Here is a 23569-nt window from a genome sequence, read left to right as displayed (position 1 = left end):
TTGGCGAGTTCACTGACAGATAAAAGTAAGAACTTCACACTACTTTATATTGGAAATGGCAACAGCGCAGGATGAATGTCCCATAACAAGAAGATGGAGAAACAGAAGAAGCTTATCGACTACAGTGTTGGACTACAAAGGCGGACGCGCGCAATTTTTCAGGACCTATGCAGATCCCAAATACAGATCAGCAGGTACCAGAAGGTAAGAAAAGTCGCTTTTGCATAATAATGTGAAACAAAACGGCAGATAATTTGTCTTACCTTATACACGCACCATAATAATACTCGTATGTTGAAGCACAGTACAATCCATCAAGCAGTGCGGCTTCATAGCTTACCAAAGTCGTACTAAAACATTTTGATAGATTTTTGAGCGCCGTGTGTAATGTTCTATATTTTCAATGGAACATATAAAATGTTGGTGTTGTTTACTTGAGTCATATTGCAGTCTACACGTATCTCTTATGTTTTACTGCCATCTACTGGTCACACTTATCATTACACCATGTACCAAATAAAATTGCTTTGCGGTCAGTAAGCAAAACCAGAATTATTTCGTACATTAGGCGCACTGGGTTATAAGGCGCACTATCGAGTTTTGAGGGAAAAAAATGATTTTAAGTGCGCCTTATAGTCCAGAAAATACAGTATTTTAATTTTGACAGTACCATGTTTTATGTTTTAATTGCTGATGCAATTACTGACTTTTAAATGTGCCGCAAAATAGCTCGTTTTGTACACTATTGTGGTGATCAACGCCCAGGAGTGCGTGTGTTTCTGTATATTTCTCCAGCTGTAGTCATGTCGTGACATCCGTGATGATATTTTGAGAGGTATTTATTAAAGTTGGGTAGCTCGGGGGCCTCCGGATATCTAGCTTCTCTTCAAATGTCCTTTGTGAAAATGGCCTTGCAAGTATAGATCTGCAACCTCATCAACGTTTTGCGCTCCTTCGGCCATCGTGGCTTAAAAAGGCTAGTAGTGATATGATTTCTCTGCTAGCCAAGTGCGGCTCGGTTGATCTGCCTAGCACTGCCTGCTCTCGCAACTCACAACTTGTGATTTGATACTGACTTGCAGGTAGGGCTGAGCAATATGGCCTTTTATTAATATCTCGATATTTTTAGGCCATGTCACGATACACGATATATATCTCGATATTTTGCCTTAGCCTTGAATGAACACTTGATACATATAATCACAGCAGTATGATGATTCTAAATGTCTACATTAAAACATTCTTGTTCATACTGCATTAATATATAGCTTTTATATCCGACTTAGCTGCCTTTCAGTGGAACAGAGTTTCTTTAATTGATGATATTGAGATAGCGTTGAAATACTTTTATAACGAATTTCAACGTATAGTCAATAAACATGCTCCCTTTCGAAAATGTTGAGTTAAAGGTTGAAATAATCCCTGGTTTTCCTCTGCAATTGGAAACCTTCTCAAAGAGAGAGACGTTGCTTGGGCCAGGGCTCGAAAAACAAAGACAGAGGTTGACTGGCTTCTTTCGCCAGCTTAGAAATACATGTACTTCGCTTGTTAAGAGAGCCAAGTCTGATTTTTACCTGCATGAATGCAAAAAACATATAAATGACCCCAAAAACTTTTGGCAAACCATCAAAGCTTCTTTAAATCATGTGACAACAAATGACTTTCCATGTTCTTCAATCTGGTACTTTATCAAATTGTTTTAATGAGTATTTTGTTTCTGGCGGATCCTTGTTTGAGTCGTTGAATCCTCAATTGTCAAATGTTGGTTTAACTAATGTTAATATACTAAATACACCACAGGCTGTAAATAGACGCAGCACCTGCACTTTTGAGTTCACACCTGTATCAGTATCTGAGGTAAACAATGCATTAAAGAGCCTGGACACAACTAAAGCAGCAGGACCTGACCAAATTGAACCCTTTTTCTTAAAATTGGCTGTTGATTTTATTGCTGAGCCTCTCTCGCATATTTTTAACCTAAGTCTAACAAGTAAAAACATTCCAAAAATCTGGAAATCAGCCTTTGTTTTTCCTCTGCTAAAAGGGGGTGATCCCACAAATATAAATAATGACAGACCAATTTCTAAATTATGCATTTTAGAAAAATTGTTTGAAAGATCATCAGTAACCAGCTAAAGGATTTTTTAGAATCAAACAATATTTTATCTCCATTTCAATCTGGTTTAATAAAACATCATAGCACTATTACAGATGCTCTTAAGGTCCTCAATAATTTAATCGAGGCTGTCGACGGCAAGAAATATTGTGTCGCCCTATTTATTGATTTGTCAAAAGCATTTGACACAGTTGACCACAGTCTGTTAATTCAAGGCCTTCATCACGTTGGATTATCTAAAAATGCAGCTGCTTGGTTCACAGACTATCTTTCCAGCAGAACACAACGTGGCTGGGACGACACAAGGTGGCTGGGACGACCTCTTCATTACTGGACATTACCAAAGGAGTTCCACAAGGCTCAGTGCTGGGGCCCATTTTATTTTCTATCTACTTAAATAATCGTTGCAATAATTTGTCAAATGCAATGTACCATTTTTATGCAGACGACACCATTAGTTATTGCTGTTCAACCTCCATCACTCAGGCTTTTGAGTTTTTACAAGCTGCTTTTGATGTCATCCAGGCTCGCTTATTTGATCTTAAATTGGTTTTAAATACAGATAAAAGCAAGGTAATGGTTTTCTCTCATTCAAGGGTGCTACTGGAAAATATTCCAAATATTGTAACATCAAATGGAAACCCTATAGAGCAGGTCATGAATTACAAGTACTTGGGTTTTACTCTTGATCGGGAGCTTTCATTTAAAGCCCATATTAACAACTTGGTCTCTAAAGCTTAGGGTAAAGCTTGGTTTCTTTTTTAGAAATAAAAACTGCTTCTCTCTTAAAGTCAGAAAGAAATTGGTGACAGCGACTATCTTGCCCGTAATTGATTATGGAGACGTGCTTTATTTTAGTGCTTCATTTAAATGCCTCCAGTCCTTGGACACTGTTTTTCACTCAGCACTAAGATTTGTTACTGGCTGTCGTAGTCTCACCCACCACTGTCAACTGTATATGAAGTCAGACTTATCTTCATTGAGTGCACACAGATACACACATTGGATGACTATCAATTATAAGGCTCTTTTAGGTTTAATACCTTCATACTTGTGTACTTTGTTACAAAGAAAAAACAGCTCTTACGCATTACGTTCTGACAATTTGTATGTTTTAACTGTTCCCCATGTACGGACTGAATTTGGCAAAAGAGCTTTTGGCATTGCTGCCCCTATGGCATGGAATGCATTGCAGACGAAACTGAAACCCACTGAACTACTTTCATTTGGAGACTTCCGTTGTGTCCTGAGGGACAAACAGCAAGAGACTTTTGCACAGTGCCTGTGTTTTTAAATAGTGTACATCTTTATTGTTTTACAGTTCTCTTTTATGTATTTTAAAATGTATGTCTCAACGTATTACTTTTTTGAAACTGTTCTGTGACATGTGTTGTTGACCTCTTGGCCAGGTCACCCTTGTGAAAGAGATCTTGATCTCAATGGATTTCTTATCTGGTTAAATAAATGTTCTATGTCTATATGTAGTGTAATGCCCGCAACTAAAAGCAACTGCGTGAGAACGTATACTCGAATATCACGATAAAGTAATTTTCTATAATGCACAGAGACAAACCCGCGATACATCGAGTATATCGATGTATCACCCAGCCCTACTTGCAGGTCACAAGTAAGTGTCCAATCACAGGAGGTGTTAATGTCATTGCCTTGTGGCAACCTCGGTCTACTGTAAACAACTCTTGATCTGATAGTATACCACAACTGTATGTGCCCAGTTCGCCGACACTCTGCAGACCCCTGCCTTAGGGCCTTATTCTAAGGGAGTGCAACATTTCAATAAAAAACCAGTGGCACTCAAAATGAAACATGGCGCAAAATACGGCAATGTTTTGTATCTTTATTTTGGTTTTGCTGCGTAGGAGGCTAACAGCATCAATGATGTGGTAGTCTTACCTTGAGGTGCTGTTCAGCTCGCATTGGGTTCCACTCAGTACGTTGTAGAGCATTTCGAACCTCCTCAATGGTCACTCCATGAACGGAATCCATAACCTAAAACCAGACAGACGCAGTCTCAATCCGCTTAAATTGCAGAAGAAACGTCTAGAAAAGTCTCGTTCCTCACCTGCGAGACAAGGTTGTCTCGCGTGTACTGGACGTAGGATGGCTTCTCCCGCTCTCTAACCCGTTCTCTGCCGTCCACGTGGTCGTCCAGTTGTGGGGTGGACCGTGCCATTTGGGACATTTTGGCCAGGTTGGGGTTTACGGCGCTGGGCGGGGGTGGGGGTGGTGGTGGGTAATGAGGTAGAAGCGGCGGGGCCGAAGAAGAGGAGGCAACCAGCACCACCTGAGGAGGCCAAGAGGAACCCTGGTGCGACCCCGGGTGGACCGTAGGTCGTTTCTGATTCTTCCAGTTGAGTCGCTTGTAATTGGGAGGCGGCGGTCTGGGAGGCGGTTGAATGCTGGCTTCGCTGAAGCGGCGGGTGTCCTGCTGCACCACCACGCTGCGGGCCGTCGGCACAAACGGTCGGCCCTGGTGGTCCGCTTTGGCCGAACCTATCGGCTGGGAACGTGACTCGTGGCCGTTTAAGACCGACTCCAGGCTTCGTGAAAATCCTAAAGACAACGTAAAGGAATTTACTCAATAGAAAAAGACGCCCTGTATTATTGAACCACCCCTACGACTGGCTCCCAATTGAAGAACTTATTTTCTTGTTTTTTTAAGAATATTCCACTACTATTCTTTGTGTACACCCCACATCACAAGATTCTTTGCTAAAATTACTAGCGTTTAGAAGATCATGTGCGGCAGTTATAATAAAAAGTGACGCAAAAATCCACACAAGGATCTGAGAAGAATTGGAGTCATGAACGGAATATGACGCGTTGTCAACCTGTGACTCAAAAGTAACCCTGTGGGAGAATAGAGCCAACAGAGCTGAAGGGTGCTTCATCTTAGGTCTTGACTAGAGATGTCCGATAATGGCTTTTTTTCCGATATCCGATATTCCGATATTGTCCAACGCTTAATTACCGATATCGCTATCAACCGATACCGATATATACAGTTGTGGAATTAACACATTATTATGCCTAATTTTGTTGTGATGCCCCGCTGGATGCATTAAACAATGTAACAATGTTTTCCAAAATAATAGAACAACTTCAACTCAAGTTATGGAAAAAAATGCCAATAAGGCACTGCCATATTAATTATTGAAGTCACAAAGTGCATTCTTTTTTTTAACATGCCTCAAAACAGCAGCTTGGAATTTGGGACATGCTCTCCCTGAGAGAGCATGAGGAGGTTGAGGTGGGCGGGGTTGGGGGGGGGAGAGAGATTTGAGGTGTGGGTGGAGGGTATATATTGTAGCGTCCTGGAAGAGTTAGTGCTGCAAGGAGTTCTGGGTATTTGTTCTGTTGTGTTTATGTTGTGTTACGGTGCGGATGTTCTCCCGAAATGTGTTTGTCATTCTTGTTTGGTGAAGGTTCACAGTGTGGCCCATATTTGTAACAGTGTTAAAGTTGTTTATACGGCCACCCTCAGTGTGACCTGTATGGCTGTTGACCAAGTATGGCTTGCATTAACTTGTGAGTGTGTGAAAAGCCGTAGATATTATGTGACAGGGCCGGCACGCAAAGGCAGTGCCTTTAAGGTTTATTGGCTTTATTGGCGCTCTGTACTTCTCCCTACGTCCATGCACACAGCGGCGTTTTAAAAAGTCATAAATTTTACTTTTTGAAACCGATACCGATAATTTTGAAACCGATACCAATAATTTACGATATTACATTTTAAAGCATTTATCGGCCGATAATATTGGCAATCCGATATTATCGGACATCCCTAGTCTTGACAATTAATCAAATGTTGTTTTCGACTTTGATTATGGCTTATAACGATTATGAAAATATAATAATTGGGGGAAAAAAAAAAAATAACAGGCCGCAAATGCAAATTCCGTAGCTTGTGACGTTGAAACGGATGATGAGTGAATCAGTGAAAGAAAGGGCATGTCTACTACAAGTTTGGGATCTTGCTACTTATTTGACACAGTTGTAGTATGCCTCGTCAACAGTGTTCTGGTAATTACTTTAAAAAAGTAATTAGTTATAGTTACTCATAACTCTGCCAAAAAAGTATTTGAATTAGTAACGGAGTTACTCCTAAATAAATGTAATTAATTACTAGGAGACATGCACCTGGGGATAGGTTGGTTGGCAACACTAAATGCTGGGTGAATGTTGTATTGGCCCTGCCAAGAGGTGGACACTTGTCCAGGGTGTACCCCACCTTCCGCCCGAATGCAGCAGGGATAGGCTCCAGCATCCCCGAGAGGGACAAGCAGTAGAAAATGGATGGAAAGTAACTAATACGTTACTTGTGTTACCGCTGGTTAATAGAGATTGGATGTGCTTCGATAGCTGTCATATCTCCTCGTCAACAAACGGGGTATTGTTTGGATGGCAAGTTTGTCACTTCAAACATTGATTTGTTGTTCTATATTCCCACTGCGTATGTTGTTGTCTGCTTTGTCACAGTGTGATGGTACCTCTTCCTGTTTGATATCAAGTTCATTTTAGTGCGGTGCTGCTCTTTGCTTTCACGAGTAAACATATTTCCTGCATTGAACTTAAGACGCTGTCTTATTGTCGACATAAAACCACATCAAAAGTAGCGTGCCACGTTACATCAAGTAATCGCTAACGGTGTTGTAATGGACCTATAAGTAATTAATTAGATTACTCGTTACTAGTAAGAGTAACGGTGTTACTAACCGCGGACAAAGTCACATAATTAGCCAATAAACGGAATCCGCTGTTAAGTACAGGATATCAGGGAAATGGACATAAATGTGAGTGAAATGCTGTCATTGTGAGGAGAAGGAAATTTTTTTGGGGAAGATAATGTGTCCCTGACACACTCAACCACCCCGTCCTGATCTACACAATGTGGAGACGGCCACTTAAAACAGCGACTAAACTATAAAGCTAAAGCTAGCAAGAACAATTTATACACCCACGACATATCTCATCTGCTTGTGTTGTTGTGAACGACATCATTCGTGTGCTGTGGCCTGGACGTGCAAAATACTTTCACATTTCATGAAACAAATTGAAATCACAGAAAACACAAAAACAACAGACGATACATTTTACAATCTCCGGAAGCACAAAAACAAAAGCTGAAACAACTTACAATTTCAGAAAACAAATGAACAAAAGACGAAACACTTTACAATTTCAGAAACTATAAAAACAAAAAAACTTAAAATTTCCGCATACACAATAACAAGCAATTTACAATTTCATACACAGGAAAAGGAATGTCCCAAAATCCGAGATTGACAACTAAATCAGCCAATAAATGTGTTCATGTCCGCACAGCTCTAATGAAGTCAAGACTCAGCGGCTGTGACAAAATGATTGGCTGATTTAGTTGTCAATATGTACTTTTGGAATTCCCTTTTCCGGTTTCGGCTTGTTGTGTTTTTCTGAAATTGTAAAGTGTTAATTTGTTTTCTAAGATTGTAAAGTGTTTGGTTTTTTGTCAATTTTTTTTTTTTAAATTAAAAATAGTATTTTGTTTTTGTGTTTTCTGTAATTGTAACTTGCTTCATGAAATGTTAAAGTGTTCTGGTAATTACTTTAAAAAAGTAATTAGTTATAGTTACTCATAACTCTGCCAAAAAAGTATTTGAATTAGTAACGGAGTTACTCCTAAATAAATGTAATTAATTACTAGGAGACATGCACCTGGGGATAGGTTGGTTGGCAACACTAAATGCTGGGTGAATGTTGTATTGGCCCTGCCAAGAGGTGGACACTTGTCCAGGGTGTACCCCACCTTCCGCCCGAATGCAGCAGGGATAGGCTCCAGCATCCCCGAGAGGTACTTCCAGGCCACCATACTCATAGATGTAACAACAATGTACGAACAGCAGTGGCAACTTGAGAGGCGCTCTCTTATTTTCAGAGCCTCAAGTCTCCTTATTACTGGTGAAGCTGAGAACAACATCATATCCCACTTCCTCCCTTCACAATAATAGCGCAGTGCGCCACATTCGGTCTGACTATGCTGACAAATGAAGGTTTCAAAAAAGTACTTTACACAAGCATAATGTGCAATTCAAGCAATACAATTTCATATGCTTTGACCTAAAATACTGGTCACAATTGTATTGCACCAATAAATATTTTTGCATTTAACCAACAAACATTTTATTACATTTTGACCCAAAAAGCACACATTCTATTGTGGTAAAATAGGTGTAAAGGTTAAAAAACGGAATTTAAAACCATTAACAACAAAAAAAAAAGTTTTGTTATTTAAATGTATTGTTATTACTCTTATTATTTTACTTGTTGTGGGTTATTTGTTACTTAATAATATCCGTAAAAAAACCCAACAAAACTATATTTAAAATTGAGTTTTGATGGTGCAATAAATACTTATGTTTTCAAATTAATAAATAATGATGTACTTAATAATGATTACAATATCAATCAAAATAATTGGGATTATTATTTTTGCCATAATCGTCCAGCCCAAAACTCTGTCAATAAAAAAGGCCATCATTTGTTGTTGTCCTGCTGCCCATGTAACCAGTGACAACTGATACACTTGGCCAAGACTTTCCTGATGGCAACACTGGCAGAAGGAATCCAATAGCGTTGCTGCAACCTTGCCAGCACATAGTTCCTGCCACCATGGCCAACTTCCTGATTAATTTGTTGTATGATGAGGTTAGAGACATGCAGGTCTTTAGCTATTATATCTCGGAGTTTAAACTCCATGGGCAAGGCAGCCTTGCTCGGTCGTCTTCCAACTCTCAAAACTCCCTCCTCCAATGTGGGATTGATTTTATATCATGACTGTTTCCTTTCACCCACTCTCTCCTCTAGAGACAAGCTTGTTAATCTGGGAACTTTTTCCTTCGACAGCTCCTAATTATGTTCAGTTCTGCTTCTCTAATCTCTTTTACTGAGAGACAACCATACACAAAATAGCCTCCTGTTCTGAAGCTACAGAGGTCATCAACATAAAAATTCTGCATGATGATTTCAAACACCTGCTGGCTAAAGAGCTCTTTGTTATCGTCGGTACATCTCCAGAAATCAAAATTAGCACGGTTTAGGGCATACTTGCCAACCTTGAGACCTCCGATTTCGGGAGGTGGGGGGTGGGTGGCGTGGTCGGGGGTGGGGCAGGGCGTGGTTGGGGCGGGGGGCGTGGTTGGGGGCGTGCTTAAGAGGGGAGGAGTATATTTACAGCTAGAATTCACCAACTCAAGTATTTCATATATATATATATATATATATATATATATATATATATATGAAATACTTGACTTTCAGTGAATTCTAGCTATATATATATATATATATTTATTTATTTTATTACATATATATAAATAAAAGAAATACTTGAATTTCAGTCTTCATTTATTTACACATATACACACACATAACACTCATCTACTCATTGTTGTACTTGAAAGTACAATGCAATACAATTACGGGGCAATGGCACCTATCAAATACACAGTAATGAAAACACAGTTGTTCTACTAACTGTACTGTGTGTTATGAGAGTAGAGTATGTGTGTGTGTGGCCCTTTAATAGGTGACAGCATGTGAGGTGAGTGACGTCAGTGAGTGTGTGGGCGAGAGAAGAGAGGGAGTGGTAGCGTAAATGCGGGGAGGGACTAGTTGGTTTTGTGTTGGATTGGCTGTGTGCAAGCAATCAATAAAGCAAGATTTGCAACTAATCGCTGGACTCATCATTCACCCTAAAGTCGTCCGCTGTGGAGACCCACTATTAGGTGAAGGGTGTTGCCCCGAGCATACATCGGCCCTGGAGAAGTGTCTCCCCTGCGCTCTTCGACTATGGTCTCGTTCTTCTGCTTCGTCTCCTTGTGTGCGCACACTGGACTCAGGTCCGCGTGGAGCTGGAGGGGGCGTGGCCTCCAGCTCCGGCTGAATTCCGGGAGATTTTCGGGAGAAAATTTCTTCCGGGAGGTTTTCGGGAGAGGCGCTGAATTTCGGGAGTCTCCCGGAAAATCCGGGAGGGTTGGCAAGTATGGTTTAGGGATAATGTCATCTCAAACAAATGGACGACCATCGTGTACTCTTTCATAACTTTAGTGAAGTCCCTATTGGGCTACCAGTGAAAGCGTAGCAGGTCTGCATCTTAATTCGGCACCCAGACCTGGTGGAACATAGCCTCAATGTCAGACATCAGAACAGCGGGCTCCTTCCTGAACTTAGTCAAGACACTAATCAGCATGCTAGTGAGGTCAGGTTCTTGTAGGAGATGCACATTGAGCGGTGCATATTTGAATGACGCCCCACAATCAAATGCAACACAAATTCTTCTTTCCTGGGGATGGCATACCCTGTGATGAAAGATATACCAAACCTTGCTGTCACTGCGCTCCAGATCTGACTGTAGCACTCTCTCAGCATATCTATTGGCAATCAGCTTTTTCATAAATGCAGTGTAGTCTTTGGGGAACAGTGTGTACCTGATGAACTTCCTTTTCAAGCTGAAGGTGCATTGTGCAGCAATTTTGCGGCTGTTTTGTGGACCATTTCCAGAAACTAGCCTTGGTTCCTCATCCTGAATATGTTCAGGTAAACCTACCTTGAACTGTCGATTCAAGAGCTCGTCAAGTGTGACAGCAGAAATTCTGTTTACTGAAAGGCCAAACTGACACACTGTCATTTACTGTTCAGCCAAGCATTGTCTTCAGGGCATATGGTCCTTCATATGGTCCTGGTGAATTCCAGAGGCACCAAAGCTCCCGGCAGATTCATACAATTCAGAATCTCCACAGACATGTCTATATCTGGCAGCAGTGTTAATTTTGTTGACAAAAATTTTTTGTCTTAGTTTTTACCATGATTAAAATAGAACGATAACAAATCACAACAAATGCTCGTTGAAAAAACTATGACAAAATTCACAATTCAAAAAAAATGTTGACAGAGACGAAATCCAATCATATTTAATTTTGTATTTAGGCGGGCGGATGAGGTATCCAACCACAGTTGCATGTCGGAGAGGGGCGGAGGGTAAATCACAAAGGTCATCCAATCAGAACTACTGGTTTTGTAAGGCACAGTGTTTTGATTTTTCACGGGGAAATCAGGAATGTATTGTTACACACCTCACTAAAGATCCAACTTGAAGCATCATGCGCAACAGAGTAAGTAGGCCAAAGCTAATATTTCTAAATTACTGATCCTGTACTGATTTACTGTTACTGTTAAAAATGGTAGAGCCGGAGCAAGACCGCTTACTCTACCACTACATTTGTTGTAGCAGTTGTAGGCCAACTTAGCCACTAATTTAGTAAGCACGATAACTGTACAGTGCACATGATGTCCTTGGCACACTGTTCAGCTATTAATTGCACAACCTGACAACCTAAAAGACCAAATTTCTCATTTTTCAAGCTAACACACAAAGAAAGACAGGTATGAGAGATATGTTTTAGATTTATAACATTAGTTGTGGTGTTTAAACAAGACCATGGCCAAGATGCCAAATGTGCACTCACTGTAGTTGTACACAACATAGAGGAAAAGTAATTTGTTTCGTCAAATGTTCGTTTTAGTCAAAAATTATTCAACATTTGAAAAAAGACTTAATTTCAGCTAAAATAATAACACAGTAACATCAGTGTGAAATTGACTTATTGATATATTCATGTAGTGTAGGTCTTGTTGTGAATTTCATTTTTGAGATGCTCTGTAATGATGAAAGCGGTTTCAAGACAATTTAAAAAATAGCACAACCATACAAATTTTTATGATTGTCCCTGGCTGCGACCTGGAAAGGTCGTTCCTTCAAGATTCCCCTCGAGGACAGTGCAGCGGAGATGGAACAAACTCCTTCCATGTCAACAACACCTGGAGATATTAACTCTGTTCCTTTGCCATCGCCTGCAGAGCAACTCCAGGCCTACAGACTTAACACACACACATGGATACATATGCCCAAATACCCCCACCCCACGCCTTTGCCAGAGCTTAAGCCCCCTAAGGGCGATGGACAGCTTGAGGAGCGCTAAAAGAGATGCAGTTTCGCCACCGGAGGGCCCCCCCACTCCCCTCTTGTTGCAAATCTTGTGGTTTCTGTGTCGTAACATGTTTATGTGTGCTTATTGGCTATAAAAATGTTCCCCCCCATAGGAGCCCTGTTCGGTTTTTGCTGACTAAGCGACTATCCTGAGCAACTTAGTCGGCAAGAGGCTGAATAGGGGATAAAAAATACCTAGCCCTACACGCTGGCTGTCGTTGCGTCAGTGAATACTGCTCCAAAGTATTTCCTTTTTAGTAGGTTTATTATTATAAATGTGAAAAGAAGAACATACAGAAAAGTAGTGAAACAATAAAACAAGGCTGTAACGTATTATTTTCGGGTCTCCCTATGTCTAGCATTAAAAAATTACAGTTGGTACAAAATGCGGCTGCTAGACTTTTGACAAGAACAAGAAAGTTTGATCATATTACGCCTATACTGGCTCACCTGCACTGGCTTCCTGTGCACTTAAGATGTGACTTTAAGGTTTTACTACTTACGTATAAAATACTACACGGTCTAGCTCCGTCCTATCTTGTCGATTGCATTGTACCATATGTCCCGGCAAGAAATCTGCGTTCAAAGAACTCCGGCTTATTAGTGATTCCCAGAGCCCCAAAAAAGTCTGCGGGCTATAGAGCGTTTTCTATTCGGGCTCCAGTACTATGGAATGCCCTCCCGGTAACAATTAGAGATGCTACCTCAGTAGAAGCATTTAAGTCCCATCTTAAAACTCATTTGTATACTCTAGCCTTTAAATAGCCCCCCTGTTAGACCAGTTGATCTGCCGTTTCTTTTCTTTTCTCCTCTGCTCCCCTTTTCCTTGAGGGGGGGGGGGGGGCACAGGTCCGGTGGCCATGGATGAAGTGCTGGCTGTCCAGAGTCGGGACCCGGGGTGGACCGCTCGCCTGTGCATCGGCTGGGAACATCTCTGCGCTGCTGACCCGTCTCCGCTCGGGATGGTGTCCTGCTGGCCCCACTATGGACTGGACTCTTACTATTATGTTGGATCCACTATGGACTGGACTCTCACAATATTATGTCAGACCCACTCGACATCCATTGCTTTCGGTCTCCCCTAGAGGGGGGGGGGTTACCCACATATGCGGTCCTCTCCAAGGTTTCTCATAGTCATTCACATCGACGTCCCACTGGGGTGAGTTTTTCCTTGCCCGTATGTGGGCTTTGTACCGAGGATGTCGTTGTGGCTTGTGCAGCCCTTTGAGACACTTGTGATTTAGGGCTATATAAATAAAGATTGATTGATGATTGAAGGCAGTCAGTCTGATTTTAAACACTTCCTCCGCTGACGTAACACCCTCACCACATGACATGCAGCCCACGTTATCATACAACCAAAACTATATTGGCCACAATGCGAGTATTAGAGGCATAACAGCATAGTATGACCTGCCATGACCCCCTTTGGTTCCTGACCCACAATTTGGATGCCCTGTACTAAGTGAAACCTGCTTCCCATGGCTTTACTATAATTTAGGCCCAATCCAAATACACCCCCTCACTCACTATCACTAGCCATCACCCACTACACCCTTAAAATTAAGTAACAAGGGGTAGAACTTTGTAATCTTCCCTAGGAGTTGGTACACCACTTGCAACGTCACTGCAGAGTTTACGTTCAGGCACTTAAGCGACTACATAGTTATGTTTGCACATGCGTCCCACCTAGAGTTAGAGTTAGAGTTATCCAAGTCCGGGTCGCGGTGGCAGCAGTCTAAGCAGAGATGCCCAGACTTCCCTGTCCCCGGCCACCTCCTCTAGTTCTACAGGAGGGATACAGAGGCGTTCCCAGGTCAGCTGTGAGACATAGTCCCTCCAACGTGTCCGAGGTCTGCCCCAAGTACCGGCTGGACATGCCTGAAACACCTCACCAGGTAGGCGTCCAGGAGGCATTTGTAGTAGATGCCCGAGCCATCTCAGCTGGCTCCTCTCGACGTGAAGGAGCAGCGGCTCTACTCTGAGTCTCTCCCGGACGACCGAGCTCCTCACTTTATCTCTGAGGGTGATCCCAGACAACCTGCGGAGGAAACTGATTTCTGCCGCTTGTATTCGCGACCTTGTCCTTTCGGTCACTACCCAAAGTTCATGACCATAGGTGAGGGTAGGAACGTAGACTGACCTGTAAATCGAGAGCTTCGCCTTCTGGCTGAACTCCTTATTCACCACAACAGACCGGTGGGCAGACGTTGCACCAATCCGTCTGACCCTGAGATACTTGAACTCCTCTACTTGAGGCAGAACTTCACTCCAGCCCCGAGAGGCGCAGTCCACCCTTTTCCGACTGAGAACCATGGCCTCAGATTTCGAGGTACTGATCCTCATCCCAGCAGCTTCACACTCGGCTGCAAACCACCCCAGTGAACGCTGAAGGTCCCAGCCGGATGAAGCAAACAGGACCACATCATCTGCAAAAAGTAGAGATGCAATCCTCTGGCCACCAAACTGGAAACCCTCCACGCCCTGACTATGCCTAAAATTCTGTCCATAAAGATAATGAACAGGCGTGGGCATCGTGGGCGGTAACTCTGGATTGGCAGACCGGTGTGGTGGTTCCTCTATTTCAGAAGGGGAACCGGAGGGTGTGTTCCAACTATCGTGGGATCACATTCCTCAGCCTTCCCGGTAAGGTCTATTCAGGTGTACTGGAGGGGAGGCTAAGCTGGATAGTCAAACCTCGAATTCAGGAGGAACAGTGTGGTTTTCGTCCTGGTCGTGGAACTATGGACCAGCTCTATACTCTCGGCAGGGTCCTTCAGGGTGCATGGGAGTTTGCCCAACCAGTCTACATGTGCTTTGTGTACTTGGAGAAGGCATTTGATCGTATTCCTCGGGAAGTCCTGTGGGGAGTGCTCAGAGAGTATGGGGTATCGGACTGTCTGATTGTGGCGGTCCGCACCCTATATGATTGGTGCAGAGCATGGTCTGCATTGCCGGCAGTAAGTCGGACCCGTTTTCAGTGAGGGTTAAACTCCACCAGGGCCGCCCTTTGTCACCGATTCTGTTCATAACTTTTATGGACATAATTTCTAGGCGGAGTCAAGGCGTTGAGGGGATCCAATTTGGCTGCAGGATTAGGTCTCTGCTTTTTGCCTATGATGTGGTCCTGATGGCTTAATTTGGCCAGAATCTTCAGCTCTCACTGGATCGGTTCGCACCATAGTGTGAAGCGACTGGGGTGAGAATCAGCACATCCAAGTCCTGAATCAATGGTTCTAGCCCGGAACAGGGTAGAGTGCCATCTCCGGGTTGGGGAAGAGATCCTGCCCCAAGTGGAGGAGTTCACGTACCTCAGAGTCTTGTTCACAAGTGAGGAAAAAGTCGATCGTGAGATCGACAGGCGGATATGTGCGACGTCTTCAGTAATCCGGACACTATCGATCTGTTGTGGTGAAGAAGGAGCTGAGCCGAAGGCAACGCTCTCAATTTACCCGTCGACCAACGTTCCCATCCTCACCTATGGTCATGAGTTTTGGGTTATGACTGAAAGGACAAGATCACGGGTACAAGCGGCCAAAATGAGTTTCCTTAGAGATAGGGTGAGAAGCTCTGTCATCCGGATGGAGCTCAAAGTAAAGCCATCGCTCTTCCACATCGAGAGGAGCCAGATGAGGTGGTTCGGGCATCTGGTCAGGATGCCACCCGGACCCCTCCCTGGGGAGATGTTTAGGGTACATCCAACCGGTAGGAGGCCACGCGGAAGACCCAGGACACGTTGGGATCCCCTGGCAGGAGCTGTACAAAGTGGCTGGGGAGAGGAAAGTCTGGATTTCTCTGCTTAGGCTGCTGCCCCCGCGACCCGACCTTGGATAAGCGGAAGAAAACGGATGGATGGATGGATGGATGGATGGAATTAAGACAAATACAATCATTAGTAAATACTGGAAACAAAAAAGCTAAAAGTATACAGACAAGACAAGTATTATGTAAAACACACATTGTTAATGATGAAACACAATTTAAATAGTGGGAATTTGTTACAAAATTCAGTCAATTAACTTGCATTATTTTATGTATCGTGTACGGTTTGGACTGCGCTAATAATTTTCAACAAGCCAACCAGCTGTACGCGTGTCTCGTATCTACTGTATATGTGCACGGGGGAAGCTGTTAACTATATCACCTGCCGCACTTTAAACTGCTTGCGCACGTGTCAATGTTTGTTATTTGAACCTAAATTTGAAGCAATGATGGTCATGCTGTATTGACACATTTGGCGAGGCATGGTTTAAAGCATTCATATACCCTACCCTTTGTTATGCCTACTACCCCTACATGCAAAGAGTCATTGGGACACCACTTCTTTCACTGGAACGCGCACAATGTAGGGATAGGGCTAAAGAGTAGGGCAAGGGGGTGTATTGGGATTGGGCCTTTGTGTAAAATTACAATGTATTTATCGGTACCTCAAACAGTTAGACTTAGACAAACTTTATTGATCCACAAGGAAAATTGTTTCTAGTTACTTTTTTGTCTCAATATTATGACTTTCTTCATGAAAGAATATCAACTTCTACCCATCCATATATTTTTCTATACCGCTTGTCCTTATTAGTGACACTGGCAAGTTGGAGTCTATCCCAGCTGACTTTGGACTGGTCGCCAGACACTTGGTGGGCACAATTCAAACAGACAAATATTCACAGTCACATTCACACCTGTGGACAATTTAGAGTCCTAACATTCATGCTTTTGGTATCTGGGAGAAAGCTGGAATTACCGGAGAAAACCCACGCATGCATAAAGAGGACATTCAAACTCCACACAGATGTGCGGCTACCAGGTAGCAGAATAACAACTTATTTACTTGTAATATTCGCTCATTAAAATTGTAATTTCCTTTACATTACATTTGCATCATTAGTTCTCTTTAAATTCCAATACTATTACTTTTCCCCACACATTATGGCTATGGCATTTACTTAAACCTACACCTTTTTTGTCAAGATATTCATTGACACTTGTTTTGTAGTTGTTTTATTCAACTCCTAGCAGTTAAGTTCAGCTTTAAATATGCTCTTTGTTTTTTGGGGTTCCATAGCTTTCAAACCACATCATTCCATCTACAGACGCCCAGTTTTTTGTTTCGTAGTTTTTCAGCTTTCCGTCCAAGTCCAAGCAAATCATTTCAGCGCTACACATAAACCGTCTTCAGTTTTGCAGTTTTCTACCCAACTCAGAGCAACACATTTTAGCCTTACAGACACTACATCTTCGGTTAGGTTGTTTTGTAGCAGGAGAACCTGTAATCCAATTTGGAAACGTCCCAAAGACTAGCTAATTGTTTCGGCTTTACAGATGTCACCTGCTACTCAGGAGGACCTACGATGAATTTGGGCTTTTCTGACTTAAAAATGTTGTTACAAATGTTGGATGCTTGTGTTGAAATCATAAGGTTCATGCATTTTAGTGTGCAAATACATTTAAACAGTGTACATTTTCAAAAGATGAACTATGATACTTTTGGAGAAGTTCATCTTGAGCGTCATCAAACGAACATCTTGCTGACAGACTCAAAAAACGGTTTATACAAACCCCGTTTCCATATGAGTTGGGAAATTGTGTTAGATGTAAATATAAACGGAATACAATGATTTGCAAATCATTTTCAACCCATATTCAGTTGAATATGCTACAAAGACAACATATTTGATGTTCAAACTGATAAACAGTTTTGCAAATAATCATTAACTTTAGAATTTGATGCCAGCAACACGTGACAAAGAAGTTGGGAAAGGTGGCAATAAATACTGATAAAGTTGAGGAATGCTCATCAAACACTTATTTGGAACATCCCACAGGTGAACAGGCAAATTGGGAACAAGTGGGTGCCATGATTGGGTATAAAAGTAGATTCCATGAAATGCTCAGTCATTCACAAACAAGGATGGGGCGAGGGTCACCACTTTGTCAACAAATGCGTGAGCAAATTGTTGAACAGTTTAAGAAAAACCTTTCTCAACCAGCTATTGCAAGGAATTTAGGGATTTCACCATCTACGGTCTGTAATATCATCAAAGGGTTCAGAGAATCTGGAGAAATCACTGCACGTAAGCAGCTAAGCCCGTGACCTTCGATCCCTCAGGCTGTACTGCATCAACAAGCGACATCAGTGTGTAAAGGATATCACCACATGGGCTCAGGACCACTTCAGAAACCCACTGTCAGTAACTACAGTTGGTTGCTACATCTGTAAGTTCAAGTAAAAACTCTCCTATGCAAGGCGAAAACCGTTTATCAACAACACCCAGAAACACTGTCGGCTTCGCTGGGTCTGAGCTCATCTAAGATGGACTAATACAAAGTGGAAAAGTGTTCTGTGGTCTGACGAGTCCACATTTCAAATTGTTTTTGGAAACTGTGGACGTCGTGTCCTCCGGACCAAAGAGGAAAAGAACCATCCGGATTGTTATAGGCGCAAAGTTCAAAAGCCAGCATCTGTGATGGTATAGGGTGTATTAGTGCCCAAGACATGGATAACTTACACATCTGTTAAGGCGCCATTAATGCTGAAAGGTACATACAGGTTTTGGAGCAACATATGTTGCCATCCAAGCAACGTTACCATGGATGCCCCTGCTTATTTCAGCAAGACAATGCCAAGCCACGTGTTACATCAACGTGGCTTTATAGTAAAAGAGTGCCGGTACTAGACTGGCCTGCCTGTAGTCCAGACCTGTCTCCCATTGAAAATGTGTGGCGCATTATGAAGCCTAAAATAGCACAACGGAGACCCCCGGACTGTTGAACAACTTAAGCTGTACATCAGGAAAGAATTCCACCTGAGAAGCTTAAAAAATGTGTCTCCTCAGTTCCCAAACGTTTACTGAGTGTTGTTAAAAGGAAAGGCCATGTAACACAGTGGTGAACATGCCCTTTCCCAACTACTTTGGCACGTGTTGCAGCCATGAAATTCTAAGTTAATTATTATTTGCAAAAAAAAAATAAAGTTTATGAGTTTGAACATCAAATATCTTGTCTTTGTAGTGCATTCAACTGAATATGGGTTGAAAAGGATTTGCAAATCATTGTATTCCGTTTATACTTACATCTAACACAACTTCCCAACTCATATGGAAATGGGGTTTGTATAAATGACTGCAGAGGAAAATTTACGCAAACTTTACACCAATCCATATTCAATACATATTGTCTAGACCACAAGCGAGTGTTTTAAAAAGTCGCTACCTGACATTTTCTGCAGATTGGATCCCTCCTTCTCTCTGGTAGAGCCTTGTCTCCAGCTGCCACCAGTGCTGCAGACATGAAAAAACAGTTAATACCATATTTTGGATATGTACTTGTTGTCTCGCTGTAAGAACTTGTCACTGACTCTTCCAGTTTCTCAGGTGTTCCCCAGTTACGATCCGGATGGATGTCCCCGTGACCAGTGTGCTGCAGACTCCCCTTCACTGGAGGTGAGATGTAATTTACGGGGCCTGGATGACTGGAGGTGCTTGTAATAGAGGAGGCGCTGGCCACAGATGCCACAGGGGTTGGCGGCACTATGATGCTTGGGGGGAACCATCCGACGGTTAGTGTCCTCTGGTTCTGGCCCCGCCACTCGCTAAGCTCCAGACTGCACAGGATGAAGTCAAGAAGTCAAATTTGCACAATTTTCATTATGATCACCATTTTTTTTTGTTTGTTACCCGTGTTCTACAACAGTCACAAGGTCGTTTGGCAGAAGCGCAAGTTTCCGAGGTTCTGCGAAGTCTCTCGTGGCTTGGACTTCCATTGGTTTAGCCTGCAGAAAAAAAGAATGCAGTGAAAAAAACAGTCCTGGTTTTTAAGCAATAAGTGCTTCTATCTTTGCCGGTTTACCTCTGCCACCATTGTGATGAGCTGGGCAAAGGTGGGTCGGTCGGACGGGTTGCACTGCCAACATCTCCTCATGATGCCGTACATCTCCAGGGGACAATCTGGCGGTTTTTCCAAGCGCTCCCCCTCGCGTTCCACGCGCCACAGGATCTGGATTCCAGAGATATTTCCAGGGTGGGGTGTTGTTCCAGGTTCTGTTCCAATTAATGCGGACAAGCTCATACCTGTTTTCCCGACAGACCGAACCACGGCTCGTCACAGTAGGTGAACATTTCCCATAGGGTGACGCCAAACATCCACACGTCCGAGCAATGAGAAAAGGAGCCCACACGGAGACTCTCCGGAGCACACCTGAAACCCATATGGTAAAGACCCTTGAATTTGATTTTAGATCTCAAAAATAAGGTAGTGGCCTTATCAGGTGTTGTATATACAAGGGGTCAGTGAGAAATGTGAAGGGGGCCTCGTGGACACGCTGCTTTTTCCTGTGCTAATACAGTAATAACATTGCCTTCTTCATTGACTTTGGTTGTTAGCTATGTGTCCAACTCCAACCTGGAGAAGTTGATTGCGCTTTGTCAGGACTCAACCTTCAGACATGTACAACTTGGGTGTACCGCCTGAGCTAAGCTCTTGCTAGTACAGCTCTTAAAATCACTGAGGTACGCAGCCCCCTGGCCACAATAACGTGGCAATGCCTCAGGGGGGAAACAAAACAAAGTATACACAAATAAAGTATCCTTCATCCACATTTTATAAACAATCACAACATTTATTTTTTTCAACTAGATGGCCTAATATGTGTAAATGCTTTGGAGCAGTCACACATATGGTTTTCTACACCAAAATTAATCTATTTATTCTTCTTCTTCTCCAGATTTTGGCATGCTCTACCTTCCACATTTTTCACCCGATTTAAACCGTTTCAACTTCAAACTGTTCAGCCAATTCGGGAATCGCGGGCTTTCCCTTCAAAAATTCCAAAAATTTCCAGTTTTCCGGGACATTTTTCCCATCCAAAATGAATTTGCCATTTTTAAAACTTCCACCATTTCCACATTTTTCAACCGATTCAAACCATTCCACCTTCAACATATTCCACTCATCCTGGACATTCAAACTATCATTTTTCAAAATTCCAGGAATTCTGAGAATTCACGTTTTTTTTAAAACCCTTTTTTCTGTCGACTACTCCTTCCACATTTTTCAACCCACTTCAACCGTTCCACCATCAAAACATTCCTCTTAATCAGGACAAAAAAATAAAGTTGTTTATTAAACTGGAAAAATTCCTGGTTTTCCCGAAATTCCGAAATACCATTTCACAATAAATTTTTTTACTACTTTAACATTTCTCGACCGATTTGAAAAATCCCAACACCAACCATTCAGAACATTCATTTTTAGCATTTTCCAAAAAAATCCCGCTTTTCCCCAAATTTCAATGAAATTCCCATTGAAAAGAATGGGACTTTTTTCAAAGTTCCACAACTCACACATTTTTTATCCGATCCAAACCGTTCCAACTTCAAAATATTCAGCCTGTTCAGAAATTGTGTGGTCCCTTTCAACAATTCTAAAAAATTCCCGGATTTTGTAGAATTCCCAGTCTTTAGGGACATTTACCCCATTCAGAATTAATCATCCATTTTTTAAACGTCCACAATTCCCACATTTTTCAACCGATTTAAACCATTACACCTTAGACACATTCAATTCATCCTGGAAATTCAAACAACAATTTTTCCACGTTCAACAAATTTCCAGGAATTCCATTTTTTTTCTAACCATATTTCCAGCCTTTTTAGTGTGATGAATGCAGCTGAGATAGGCTCTAGCGACCCCCGCGACCCCGAAAGGGACAAGCGGTAGAAATGGATGGATGGATGGACTCCTTTCACATTTTTAAAACCATTTCAACTGTTCCACTGTCAAAACATTCCTCTTAGGAGAAAAAACAAGCTGAGTTAAAAATTTGAAAAACTCCCGGTTTTCCCGAAATTCCATAACACCATATTTCAATTAAAAAACTGATACTACTTCAACATTTCTTGACCGATTTAAACTATTCCAACACCAACCAATTCAGCTCCTAATCATTATAAAAAAAACGCTTTTCCCAAAATCTCCAGGAAGTTCCCATTGAAATGAATGGGCCATTTTTCCAAATTGCACAATTCCCACATTTTTTACCTTTTCAAACCATTCCAACATCAACACATTCCACTCGTCCTGGACATTCAAACTAACACATTCCCAAGTTCCAAACCAAATTCCGGTTTTCTTCAACATGGGTGTCAAACTCTGGCCCGCGGGCCAAATTTGGCCCGCCGTGTAATTTCACTTGGCCCTTGAGGCGATATCAAATTAACACTAGAGCTGGCCGGCCGATTATATACAGCGGCGGTGCCGCGGTAACACCTCATTCACCGCTAATTCTCATACTTGCCAACCCTCCCGGGAGACTCCCGAATTTCAGTGCCCCTCCCGAAAATCGTCACGTCCGCTTTTCATCCAGTCCAACGAGTGCTGACCCAGTCACATAATATGTGAGGCTTTTGCACGCACACACACACAAGTGAATGCAATTCATACTTGATCAACAGCGATACAGGTTACACTGAGGGTGGCCGTATAAACAACTTTAACACTGTTAGAAATATACGCCACACTGTGAACCCACACCAAACAAGAATGACAAACACATTTCGGGAGAACATCCACACCGTAACACAACATAAACACAACAGAACTAATACCCAGAATCCTTTGCAGCACTAACTCTTCCGGGACGCTACAAGGTGTGTGTGTGTGTGTGTGGGGGGGGGGTTGCGGGGGTGTATTTTGTAGCGTCCCGGAAGAGTTAGTACTGCAAAGGGTTCTGGGTATTAGTTCTGTTGTGTTACGGTGCGGATGTTGTCCCGAAATGTGTTTGTCATTCTTGTTTGGTGTGGATTCACAGTGTGGCGTGTATTTCTAACAGTGTTAAAGTTGTTTATACGGCCACCCTTAGTGTAACGTGTATCGCTGTTGATCAAGTGTGATTTGCATTCACGTGTGTGTGCGTATAGAAGCCGCACATACTGTATCTTGTGACTGGGCCTGCACATTGTTAGAATGGATGAAAAGTGGACGTGACGACAGCTCGTAGAGGAGGTTAACAGTGCCTTTAAGTCACGCCCCCAAGACTGTGGTCCGGGTGGACTACGAGATATAATGACTGATGAACACCTTTGTTCGTCAATGAAGGTTGCCTCAGCTCAAAGCCTGAGCCCCGATATTAATGAACTAGCATCCAAGAAAAGATGCGAGGTATCTGGCTTGGCCACATCAGATTAGATCAGTGTGTTGCAAACTGAGCAGTTTAAAGTCCTGAATGGTTGGTTTATTCATTGTTATTTTATTTTCAAATTTATTAGCCTGTGGAAAAAGTTAATGTTGATATTTACCTCAGAAGGCTGCAAATAGAAAAGAGGCATTACATTTTTATTTAAATTGTATTTGATATGCCATTGATATTTTTCAATTATTATTATTATTATTTGAAAATTGATTTAGCATGTCATTAT

The 23569-nt window shown here is 42.3% G+C and overlaps 1 protein-coding gene across 2 annotated transcripts in view; it reads right to left on the bottom strand.

Annotated features, from left to right (window-relative positions):
• tnk1 (tyrosine kinase, non-receptor, 1) overlaps positions 1-23569 on the bottom strand; it is a 61760-nt gene that overhangs the window by 2176 nt on the left and 36015 nt on the right. For both annotated transcript variants that reach the window (XM_061961187.2, XM_061961188.2), the window contains exons 7-13: positions 20225-20351; positions 20004-20150; positions 19832-19926; positions 19513-19758; positions 19368-19435; positions 4197-4687; positions 4028-4123 (exon numbers count right to left, since the gene is read on the bottom strand). In XM_061961187.2, the coding sequence (XP_061817171.1) occupies positions 4028-4123; positions 4197-4687; positions 19368-19435; positions 19513-19758; positions 19832-19926; positions 20004-20150; positions 20225-20351 (1270 nt within the window). The remainder of the gene's footprint in view (positions 1-4027; positions 4124-4196; positions 4688-19367; positions 19436-19512; positions 19759-19831; positions 19927-20003; positions 20151-20224; positions 20352-23569) is intronic.

The sequence above is a fragment of the Nerophis lumbriciformis genome, linkage group LG05 (genome assembly GCF_033978685.3).
Source record: "Nerophis lumbriciformis linkage group LG05, RoL_Nlum_v2.1, whole genome shotgun sequence".
Taxonomy (NCBI): Eukaryota; Metazoa; Chordata; class Actinopteri; order Syngnathiformes; family Syngnathidae; genus Nerophis; species Nerophis lumbriciformis.
The sequence above is the reverse complement of the archived record's forward strand: the minus strand, read 5'-3'. Positions and strand labels throughout refer to the sequence as shown.